A 12,482-nucleotide genomic window follows, 5' to 3' on the forward strand; every position below is an offset into this window, starting at 1 on the left:
GTTTCTTTTTTTTAAAAATCATGAGTAGCTATTGTATTTTATTGACAGACTTTTTTCTGCATCAGTTGTAACTGTTATATTTCTGTTAAGGTGCTTCTGCTGGTGTTCACTGATTGATTTTTCAAATGATTAAGCAGCCATGCACACTGGGCTAAGCCACACATGGTCATGGTTTGTTATCCATGCTATATGTTGCTAGAGTTTATTTGTTAGGGTTTTCACATCGATCATGAGGGATATTTTTTTTTCTCAAAATAGTTTTGCCAGGTTTTTATATGTTGGGATACGTAAATAAATTGGAAAATACTCGCTATTTCTCTTTAATGAAGGGCATTGTGTGAGATTAACTTTATTTCTTAAAAATTCAGTAAAATTCATCAGTGAAGTTATCTGGGCCTGGAGTTTTAACTAAGGAGGGATTTTAAATTATAAATTTATTTCTTTATTATAGACTCTTCAGAGTATCTGTTTCTATTTACATCAGTTTTGATAATTACAGTTTTTGAGAAAATTTCTGTTTCATCTAAATTTTTTTGATTTATTGTCATAAAGTTGTTCAAGATACTCCCTGATTATCCATTTTAAGTACATAGGAGATATAGGGATAATTTTTCCTATATTCCTAATATTGCTCATTTGTGTTGTTTTCTTGCTCAATCTAGCTGGGGGCTTATCAGTTTTCTTGATCTTTTAAAAAAGTCAGCCTTATTGGTTTATTTTCTCAATTACTCTTTTTATGTTTTATTGCTTACTATTATCTCTCATTTTTTCATTTTGTTCATTGTTCTTTCCCTACCTTTTCAAGGTGGAAACTTTAGGTCATTGATTTTGGATCTGTCTTTTTTTTTTTTTTTTCTAAAATAAATACCTAAAGCTATAAATTTTCATCTCAGTATTGTTTAAGTTACAATTCCTAAAATTTTAATCTGTAGTATTTTCATTATAATTTAGTTAAAATATTTTCTAACTTCCTTGGTAATTTCTTTTTTAACATATGGTTAATTAGAAATGTATTGTTTAGTTTCCAAATGTTTGGAGATGTCTAGACATCTTAGGGTGTGAAAATACCCCTTCCATTATCTCTGCCTGGTGTTCATACTATATAATCCTCTCTCCTTGAGTGTGAGTGGACCTGTGACTTCCTTCTAGCCAATAAGGTTTGGCAATGATTAAGATATCACATCTGTTGGGATTGCAGCCTTTGTTCATATCTGGATTAATTCAAACAAAATTATCTGAAAATAGAATATCTTAAATTGTCTTTGTTATTAAAAAGTATTATATTTATATTGAGATTTCAGTAAAATCTTTAAAAATAGCAGTGACGGGTTGTATCTTTTCTTTTTCTGTTTAATTTTCCAGCCTTATTCCTGTACTGGGTAATGGCCTTTATCACAAAAACCATAAAGCTGGTCAAATATTGGCAGTCTGGTTGGGGAATATCAAACCTGCGTTTCTGCATCACAGGCATAATGGTCATTTTGAATGGACTCTTGATGGCTGTGGAGATCAATGTCATTCGGGTCAGAGTGGGTATCTAATAATTTTTGTTTAGTTACTGGAGTTCAGAAGCAAGTATTAAAGATCATGGTCAAAAAAATAAATAAATAAATAAAGATCATGGTCAGCTTGGCATCACTAGTATTCAAGAGCCTATGCAATGATATATCAGTTATGTGCACAAATATAAAGTTGAGCAGTTATTAAGTTCAGACCATTAATTTTCCAGAAATCTCAATATAACCCTGGAATCTATCAATTCATTTGCAAATATTGATTGAGTCCCTAGGATGTGCCAAACAATTATGCTTAGTCCATATTATAGATTAAACTGTTTTCATCAGGAAGTTCCACCACCTGTAATTGGTCCAAAGCAAACCTGGCTCAATCAAACTAGTGTATTCTCAGAAATGTCAAGCTGATAAGAAGATAACTTAATCCACTTTCTTCATTTCATTGATGAAGAAACGTCTGTAGATAGAACTCTAGCTTTATAAACAAAGTAACATGATCAAATCTCATACCCGGTCTGTGATTACAAACCTGTTCACATAACACTGCCTGTTACACTGTGTGACATACCAGTGACCTGTTTTTCAATGTTCATTTTCTGTCAGAGCACTCTGAATTTGCTATGAATAGCAAGATACTTGTTGCAATGGATAGTGGAAACAGCAAACATCAGCCAGACCACAAATTAATAGAGAGTGACTCGACAATGTTGTTGATAAAACATTTAAGCAATCTGCACAGTGTAAAAATCTTCATTTAGTTGACTAAATATCATGAAATATCAGGAAAGGATATCATGAAAGGCTGATTTTTAGTGATAACTCTTTTAAAGAAATAATTGATATTTTAACATTCACCTAAGTGTATTAAATATGAAATTCTGGAATTTAACTAGAATCTAGTCACAATAAAAGGGAATTTTTTTTTCTCAAAAGAATATTTCAGAAAGGGAAGGAAAGAAGTATGAAAATATAAAGATTAGCCTCATGAAATGAAATTTGTAAAAATGGTTAAAAATTTATTTTTAATGTGTGGAAAAAGAATTAGGTTAATTGTTACTCTGGAATTTTTCTTATCACAGAGATATGTGTTCTTCGTGAATCCGCAGAAAGTAAAGCCCCCTGAAGACCTCCAGGATCTAGGTGTGAGGTTTCTCCAACCGTTCGTGAATTTATTGTCAAAAGCAACCTACTGGTGGATGAACACGCTCATCATATCTGCTCATAAAAAGCCTATTGATCTGAAGGCAATTGGAAAATTACCAATAGCAATGAGAGCAGTAACAAACTATGTTTGTTTGAAAGATGCATATGAAGAACAAAAGGTAAGTCAGTAACCATTTTTCATGTCCATGATTGTAGAGAATGGGCTTCTTAATACAAAGGCACTAAGCTTAAATAATGTTAAGCTTTTGTTGTTTAGTTGCTCAATCGTGTCTGACTTTGTGATCCCATGGGCTGTAGCCTGCCAGGCTCCCCTCTCCATGGGATCTCCCAGGCAGAGAATACTGGAGTGGGTTGCCATTTCTTTTCTCCAGGGGATCTTCCTGACCCAAGGATCAAAGCCCTCTCCTGCATTGCCGGTGGATTCTCTTAAATAATAGTAAATAATATTTAGGGAGAGCAGATTTTCTCCATCTGTCTTTCCCAGTAGTTTTGAGTCATGTTAACTGGGCTGCTGGAAATATACTGGAAAAGCCAATGAAATATGTTACGTTAGTTGCCCAGTCACTACATGAGGAGGGACAGAGAGTGCTTAATATTAATAATCCACGGATTTTTCATTGTTTTGTTTCAAGTATCTTGACAATTTTATTATTTAAAGGGAAAATAGATCATATCCAGGAATAACTTTTGAGAAATGAAAATCCTTAAATTAAATATTAATTAAAACTTGGACTCTGCATTTCAAAATTGGGAAACTAAATTAAATAAAGGGGCATCATCTGCCTATTCCGTGTATCACTCTATATGTCTGGCAAAATTGATTTCTGCTGGTATTTTCTGTGGGTATTTATAACTGCCTTCAAAGATTTAAATATGAGACTCTTTGGATATTTTCAATTTGTCTTTTTATCATTCTCAGTAGTCTTGTGTGCTAGTCACAGTGGAGGATGTATTTTATATTGCTGTTGCCTACAAATATTATTGTAATTACAATATGAATATTTATACCAACATTGGAAGGAAATACTGTATGGTGGATCAGTTAAAGAGTTTTTGGCTGTTCTAAATCTAGATCAACAAAGCATTTATGGTAAATGATGAAAATGACCTCTGTTTTGTGTCAAAATGTGTATTATGAAATTATTAATCCAGGAAATGGTTACTACAGATGAACCTGAGTCATCTCTCTGGTTTCACCTCTGGGAAAAGTATTGCATAGTTTTTTAACAACTTCTAAATAAAGATTAATAATATAGTCTAAGCATAGCTTTAGTTTTCTGAATGCTCTTTATAACACAGATTTGCTTAAATATCAGTAAGCTTTAAAATTATTCATCTCACAAGGAGTTGAATATGAAACACAATTGAACTCCACTGCATTGAGTTAGCTTCTTTGCCAAGATGTAATTATGATTGTTCAGGTCTTGAAATCTTTTCAACAAATGAGTATAGAACTGTGAAGCCACAAGTTGGCATAAGTAGATATACCATTCTTCATTTTGCATCTCTTTAAGTAATAACTAGGAGGCACAAGTCTAACATAACTTTAAAAAGTATTGACCCCATTTAATATGGAGACAGGAAATACCTGGAGAAGAAACAGTTTGAAGCTAGGATTGATCTCAGAGGGAGAGCCTTGAAGAGACATGAGCGGTCCTGAAGGGTGGGGTTCCCTGCCTGGTTTAAACCTGGGTAACCTGGATGAAAACCAAGAGTCCTAGCGACTAGACCACCAGGAGTTAGAGGTAGAAGCATAGTGGCCCTGGCTCTTGCCCCTATTTGAAAGCAAGAATGTTTCAAGGAGGGAAAAACTGTAATAACAGGTACAAAGTTTATTGTTAGAGACATAGCACAATGTGTGGGAAAGCATACAGGAAAACAGTTTGTTTATCTAACTCAGAACCAGGGCAGAGATACACACCCAGAGGAAAGGGGTATGGGCATCCTCTCTAGTGAGGAGGAGGGCAGTATGTCAGAAGCTAGGCAGAGAGACACATGCAGAGAGGAGTTGGAGCATCCTGAGTGAGGAGGAGCTCAGTACAGAGGTGATGTAAATCACTTATATAAGACAGTCTCTCTGGGACTTTGTTTACCTTTGGCCAATTACTTTGTTTCTTTCTTCACCCTTGACTGGTCCATGGACCCTCCTCAAGATGTGTTAGCAACTTTTCTCTAAGGTGGATCCCACCTCAGAGGTCTATGGTGCATGTCCACACTTATGGGGTGGGTTCCCCTCCCTTTTCAACCCCCAAGAAGCCTTTTGGCACATATGCAAACAGGAAGTCTTCCTTGACCTCAAGAGCGAGTACTTTTATCTCTTTGCTTTAGCAGAGCTCAACTTTTGCCACTAGCTTTGTCTTTGGAGGGTCTGGGTTAGAACAAAAGCTCAGTTTTACTCCACCTGACAAACACCAGGTGTCTGGCCCAGAGGCACATTGTCTCCTACCTCAGGATGATCTCTTTTGTTTAGCTTGTAATAATTTGATAACTTAATCTCTTGTGACCTGATATCTTAGATCTTAACTAAACTTCAGAAATCTTAACTAGACTGTCAATAACCTGTACTTTGTATTTCACTATTTTCCATACAGCATCATTTGATAATATTCATAACTGATATGTTCATTTTCTAAATCAAAGGGAATTAAGCTTAATTTGGACTTTGGAAATTTGGGGTCATCCTTTGACAACTAAAAATAATACAAAATGTTTGAAAAATTTGCCTGGTTACTCTTCATTCTCTTTCTTTCATTAAAATGCATTCAGTAATGCATATATATGGAATCTAGAAAAATGGTGATGAACCTGTTTGCAAGAGCAAGAATAGAGATGCAGACATAGAGAATGGATTTGTGGACAGAGTGGAGAAAGGAGAGGGTGGGATGAATTGAGAAAGTAACATTAAAATATATACATTACCATGTGGGAAATAGAAAGCTAGTGGGAAGTTGCTGTGTAACACAGGGAGTTCAGTCTGGTGCTCTGTGATAACTTAGGGAGGTGGGATGGGGGTGGATGAGAGGCAGGCTGAAGAGGCAGGGGATGTATGTATACTTACATACATTCTGCTGACGTTGTACAGCAGAAACCAACACATTGTTAAGCCACTAAGAACTAAATATATATATTACATACATATAAAGTTTTGGAATGTGTTCAAAATTAAAATAATTAGCTAAATAAATGGAAATATCTACTTAAAAATTAATTATCTATTGGTTGCAAGAATGCAGGAATACCAAACTATATGTAGTATATTGAAAGTGACTCAGTAACATTTATTTTTATCTTTTAAAATATCAGAAATACTAGAAGAGATTTCCATAGTGGCTAAGATTAATTGCCACTTGATCATTTTATTTTGGTTCATCAAATTTTTTTTTTATTTCAGAAAAAAGTGGCAGATGACCCAAATCGGACTCCATCTATATGGCTGGCAATGTACAGAGCTTTCGGGCGACCAATTCTACTTAGTAGCACATTTCGTTATCTTGCTGACTTACTGGGTTTTGCTGGACCTCTCTGTATTTCTGGAATAGTTCAGCGTGTAAATGAAACCCAGAATGAAACAAATAACCCAACAAGAGTAAGTTTGTGGTGCCTTTGAATGGAAATATATTATTGACAAATTTCTTTTAATTGTTAACTTTTTTAAAATGCAGTTTTATGAGCAGTGCAGACAGTCTTATTAACAGAGAATTGAATGCTTTTTAAAAGAATGAAAACTGTAGTTTTCCTTGTAGAGAAAAACATTATGTATTCATTGAATGGATTTGGCCAATGAAATTATTTCTCAGATTCAGAGGCTATAAACATTTAATAGCATTTACAGTGTTCTGCAAATGATGCTCAGAAATTTCACATTGGTTATTTTATTAGATCTTTTTAGCAATCCTGTAAAGAATTTTCATTCATGAGTCCTTGGGGCTGAGTCACTTTTTCCCCAGATGGCTCAGATGGTAAAGAGTCTGTCTGCAATGTGGGAGACCTGGGTTCAATCCCTGGGTTAGGAAGATCCCCTGGAGAAGGAAATAGCACCCCACTCCAGTACCCTTGCCTGGAAAATCCCGTGGACAGAGGAGCCTGGTAGGCTACAGTCCATGGGATTGCAAAGAGTCAGACATGACTGAGCGACTTCACTTTCAGTGACCAGTGAAGTGGGCAATGTGACTTGATTTGGTTTCCTATATAGTGAAAGCCATCGCCTTGTTTCATAATGATCAGGTCAAGTCACATTATATTTTTATTAGACATTATGTTACTACTGGGGACTATATAGTGTAAAATATTTGCTGTTATAAATTTACAACCTTATATTTTCTGTTCTTAAGAAAGTCTGCGTCATGAGCTTCCCAATTTCCTTCTAAAATAAGAATTGATTTCCCTAGTTTCACGTGTAGAAACTCTAGTCCAGATGAGTCAGTTTTCCTTTTTTATGGTCTCAATCTGATTTCCAGTCCTCTTTTTTTTACCTATTGGAATTGTACATATTTCTAAAGCCTTCAGTAAATGTTGCCTTCTCCTTGAAGCTTTTTCTGATTGTCCTTGTTGGTGGAATTTGATTCTCACTTTACATTGGCACTTTCCATAAATGCTATTTATAATGAGCATGTTATCTATGGATATGCTTATCTTTCTAGATTGCGAGCTCTCTAAACAGAGTGACTATGAAGTTCCCATTTTTGCCCTCAAAACCCAGTTCCTTGCATATATTAGTGCTCAATTGTTACTAATGTGAACCAGCTACTTTGCCATTGAATACATGTTTGTAATGTTTTATCCCTACTTGCCTGATCATATACAGATATTGAAATTCCACTTAGTATCCAATCATCCCTGTACTTACATATATTAACCATGTATTTTTCTGAGAAAGAAGAAAATTTACACATTTGTGTGTATCCCCCAGAAAGACAAGGAAGGAACCAGAAATATTTAGAATTTAACTGTTTGAAACCATAAAAAAAACAGTGGCTCAATTGACATGTTGTGTTTATCTGAGTGTTACTTTTCCCTCATTTCTAACAAATAAGTGACCATATGCTACTGTTACAAACAAAAAGCTATCAATTTGTATATTCTTATGATGTCTTCAGTTATAATCAGAATGAAATAGTTTTTAAAGTTATGTTTTGTCACTGAAATTGTCTTTTGGGCAAAATAGCCAATTTATGTTTTTTACCATTTATAATTATGTTTTCACTATATGAATTAAGATGAAGATCAGAAAAAGTCAACTCTGTAGACTTTATTATTTTAAATAAATAAGGCTATGGAAATTGTATATTTGTCCCACTGGTCTTGCTGACATTGTAGGTTCTACTTCTAAATTACATACAATCTAAACTAACTTCTGTCTTGGTTTACTACTAATATTTTCCAGTTAACCAAGGTAGACTGTATCTTTGTAGAAAATGTATTAACTTAAAAAAATTTAAATGTACCTTTTTTTCTACAATCAGGCATTTCCAACAATCTTAGTGATCCATTTGTGGATCCATTTGTGGTTTGTGTTTGTATCTGTTGACATTATGAGGAAAAGCCAAAATCGCCTTGCTCTGACTCATTCTACTGCTATATTATAAAGACATTGAATTTTTATATTAAGCAGCCATGCATTATTTGATAAATGCAAACTGTATGCTGGTATATGAATAGTTTTGATTTACATCTTTTTTTTGTTTGTTTTGGGATAAGGCTTTAGAAACCCTCTCATCAAAGGAATTTCTTGAAAATGCTTATGTTCTAGCAGTTCTCCTGTTCTTGGCTCTTATTCTGCAAAGGACATTTTTGCAGGCTTCCTACTATGTGACCATTGAGACTGGCATTAACCTGCGTGGAGCCTTGCTGGTACGTACAAGCTCTGAAGGATCCTGACCACAAACCATTCAGTGATAGGAATAGTTGAGAATTCAGTTTTGTTTTTCTCCTTCCATTTTCAGTTTGATATTATGACATCAATACTTTCAGGATCTATCTAATAAAAAAAAACCCATAAACTTAATTAATAAACCCACTGAATTAAAAATACTTCTAATAATATATTAACATATTTTGAAATCTTGCATTTATTTACTTCTGTTACTATTTGTTCCAGAGATTATGTTTAAATTTGAATATATGTTGAGATTATATCATCAGGAAAAATAAGTTTGTATTTAGTTGAGAATTAAAAGTAACAATGCTGAAATGAAAATAATAGCTGACTTAAGATGGCATTATAGGGTTTTCTCCTTTTTTTTCAGAAAATTTAAAAATCTTAGATTTTTAATGCAAATAAATAAGCATAGTGTTGATTTTTAAAATTTGAACTTCAAATATGTTTTTTTCCCTTTTTTGCAGGCCATGATATATAATAAAATCCTTCGGCTTTCTACATCTAATTTATCCATGGGTGAGATGACCCTGGGTCAGATCAATAACTTGGTCGCCATTGAAACCAATCAGCTCATGTGGTTCTTGTTCCTGTGTCCCAATCTATGGGCCATGCCTGTTCAGGTAGATCAATATGAGTAAGATTCTTGTTTGCTGAGGAAATAATAAGAAATTATAAGTTTTTAAATTTGTTTGCTTTTTCATTTGAAAAGCTAAAGTAATTCCAAGAAAATAGGGAATGCTGATTTATGGTGGATGACAACGTTTTCCAGAAAAAGTTTGTGTCCTTTTAAAAGTTTGATGACTGTTTCTGGTCAAAAGCGTCTTGGGACCCCTCTGCAAATTCATGTAGTAAATTGGTTCGACAGCAGTTGTACACATCATGTTGCTAAAAATAAATTCCTACTACTTAGCCTTCCCCAGATAAATCATCATGAAATCCTACAGTCACAGCTGAGTTGACTTCCAAACAAACTTAATAGTTGTTCAGTTGCTAAGTCATGTCCAACTCTTTGCAACCCCATGGACGGCAGCACACCAGGCTCCCCTGTCCTTCACTGTCTCCCAGAGCGTGCTCAAATTTTCAAACTTAATAATTAAGAACTACTACAATTTCACGAAAACATATGTCCTTTTATGCAGGGGTCCCCACATGCCTGCTCTTTCAGCCCTCGCCTTGTGTTTCCCTTTAGATCATCATGGGAGTGATCCTGCTCTACAATTTGCTTGGGTCCAGCGCTTTGGTTGGTGCTGCAGTCATTGTGCTCCTCGCGCCAATTCAATACTTCATTGCTACAAAGTTGGCAGAAGCTCAGAAGAGCACTCTTGTAAGTAACGTCTCTTGGAAACCTTATTAGGAAAATCTAGTAATGTGGTTTCATTTTTAAATATATAGGAAATTAATACCACTCAGCATTCTTTGGAAATCATTACATTGAAATGAAATGAAATACCAATATTTCTTTTTCGTTCTTGGGCAGTGAATGTGCATTTTGTGGGTTGCACAACAGTTTTTAAAAGTGGATTTGACATCTAAGATTTAATGACCTTAAACGCTAAATACCACCACAAAGCCTGATGTTTTTACAGTCATGATGTGATGATGAGGCTTTAGCTCTTGTAGATCACTTACTTACACTTAGCATATACTACAGAATACACTTACTTGTGCATTTGATTACATATATATTGGATGTCAATTACTGACGTGGGACAAATGGATCAAGGAATAAATAAAGGGTCAGACTTAGTGCTTCTGAGATTAAACGTTCTGAGGGTTGAGTCAGACCACGTGATGAGCTATGGAGTTACACTGAAATGTTTCAGTGGCAGCTGCTCTGCCTGAGTATGTTTATGGTTAACTTGGCAAGCAGGGAAAAGCTCAGTTATTGACCCTTTCTGGCTTCAGTTGGGCTTCCCAGGTGGCACAGTGGTAAAGAATCTGCCTGCCAATGCAGGAGATGCAAAAGATGATCCCTGGGTCAGGAAGATCCCCTGGAGTAGGAAATGGCAACCCACTCCAGTGTTCTTGCCTGGAAAATTCCATGGACAGAGGAGCCTGGTGGGCTGCAGTCCATGAGGTCGCAAAGAGTTGGACACAACTGAGCACACGCACACACACACACACACACACACACACTGGCTTCAGTTTGCCATGAAATCATTTTATTTGAGCAAGAATTAGCTTCTTTTAAAGAAGTATTTGCAAATAATAAAATTATTGACATCATGTTTAGAAATAAAGTTTGATTAAATATGAGCCAGTTTGTCTACAAATCAGGCATGAAATGTAGAGATGCTGCCACTGGTGGACCGTTTTCCAACCTGGTGTTTCCACTGTGACAAGTAAGTCCCTTGTCATGCAAATGGTTTTTATCACTTGTTTTTTCTGCTGCTTCTGGTGAGGTTCCTCATTACTCTAGGACATGAATACAGAAAGGTGTGGAAGAGAGACTCAAAGAGAGGACATGACAATCTAACATCTGATTCTCATTTTGCCATTCATACTATAGTCATTCACTCACCAGCAATCATGGATAGGCAGTTAAGAACCTCAAGAGACAAAAAGATGAATAAAATCAGATCATTTGCTAATGCCATTTGCAGCAAGAAGGATGTGATGAGATTATCATCATACTAAATGAAGCAAGTCAAAAAGAGAAAGAAAAATATTATATGACAACACTAATGTGTGGAATCCGAAATATGACACAAATGAACCTATCTATGAAACAGAAACAGAATCAGGGACACAGAGAACACAGGTGGTTCACAAAGGGAAGGGCTTGGGAAAGAGATGGAGTGGGAGGCTGCGGTCAGCAGATACAAGGTTTTATATACAAAACAGATAAGCAACAAGGTCCTCCTGTATCGCACAGGGAACTGTATTCAATATCCTATGATAAACCATAATGGAGAAGAACATTTAAAAAATAATGTGTATGTATGTATATGTGTGTATATATAATTGAGTCACTTTGTTGTATGGCAGTAATTAACACAATACTAAAACTCAACTGTACTTCAAAAAACTCAGATCATTTGCTGCTTTTGCTTCTTCCTATCTACCTTTTGCCACTCTGCAGCTCCTTTTAAGAGTTCACAGATGATACTGTACTTTCCTAGTGAATCTAATAGAATTTGGAGGAAGCTGATAGAGTTAACTAAAGAGAGGCTTTTGTATCAGCCATATCTCTACAGTTAATCCAGGTTGTTCAGTTCAGTTCAGTTCAGTCGCTCAGTCGTGTCCAACTCTTTGTGACCCCATGAATCGCAGCACGCCAGGCCTCCCTGTCCATCACCACCTCCCGAAGTTCACTCAGATTCACGTCCATCGAGTCAGTGATGCCATCCAACCATCTCATCCTCTGTCGGCCCCTTCTCCTCCTGCCCTCAATCCCTCCCAGCATCAGAGTCTTTTCCAATGAGTCAACTCTTCGCATGAGGTGGCCAAAGTACTAGAGTTTCAGCTTTAGCATCAGTCCTTCCAAAGAAATCCCAGGGCTGATCTCCTTCAGAATGGACTGGTTGGATCTCCTTGCAGTCCAAGGGACTCTCAAGAGTCTTCTCCAACACCACAGTTCAAAAGCATCAATTCTCCAGCACTCAGCCTTCTTCACAGTTAAACTCTCACAGCCATACATGACTGCTGGAAAAACCATAGCCTTGACTAGACGGACCTTAGTCGGCAAAGTAATGTCTCTGCTTTTCAATATGCTATCTAGGTTGGTCATAAGTTTTCTTCCAAGGAGTAAGGATCTTTTAATTTCATGGCTGCAGTCACCATCTGCAGTGATATTGGAGCCCCAAAAAATAAAGTCTGACACTGTTTCCACTGTTTCCCCATCTATTTCCCATGAAGTGATGGGACCAGATGCCTTGATCTTCGTTTTCTGAATGTTGAGCTTTAAGCCAACTTTTTCACTCTCC

The 12,482-nt window shown here is 36.0% G+C and overlaps 1 protein-coding gene across 11 annotated transcripts in view; it reads left to right on the forward strand.

Annotated features, from left to right (window-relative positions):
* The window catches only part of ABCC9 (ATP binding cassette subfamily C member 9), a 169,192-nt gene that overhangs the window by 17,689 nt on the left and 139,021 nt on the right, over positions 1-12,482 (forward strand). For all 11 annotated transcript variants that reach the window (XM_069585551.1, XM_069585550.1, XM_069585555.1 and 8 more), the window contains 6 exons: positions 1,363-1,529; positions 2,594-2,836; positions 6,070-6,264; positions 8,376-8,528; positions 9,021-9,176; positions 9,746-9,880. In XM_069585551.1, coding sequence (XP_069441652.1) covers positions 1,363-1,529; positions 2,594-2,836; positions 6,070-6,264; positions 8,376-8,528; positions 9,021-9,176; positions 9,746-9,880 — 1,049 coding nt within the window. The remainder of the gene's footprint in view (positions 1-1,362; positions 1,530-2,593; positions 2,837-6,069; positions 6,265-8,375; positions 8,529-9,020; positions 9,177-9,745; positions 9,881-12,482) is intronic.

This window comes from Ovis canadensis, chromosome 3, assembly GCF_042477335.2.
Source record: "Ovis canadensis isolate MfBH-ARS-UI-01 breed Bighorn chromosome 3, ARS-UI_OviCan_v2, whole genome shotgun sequence".
In the NCBI taxonomy this organism is placed as follows: Eukaryota; Metazoa; Chordata; class Mammalia; order Artiodactyla; family Bovidae; genus Ovis; species Ovis canadensis.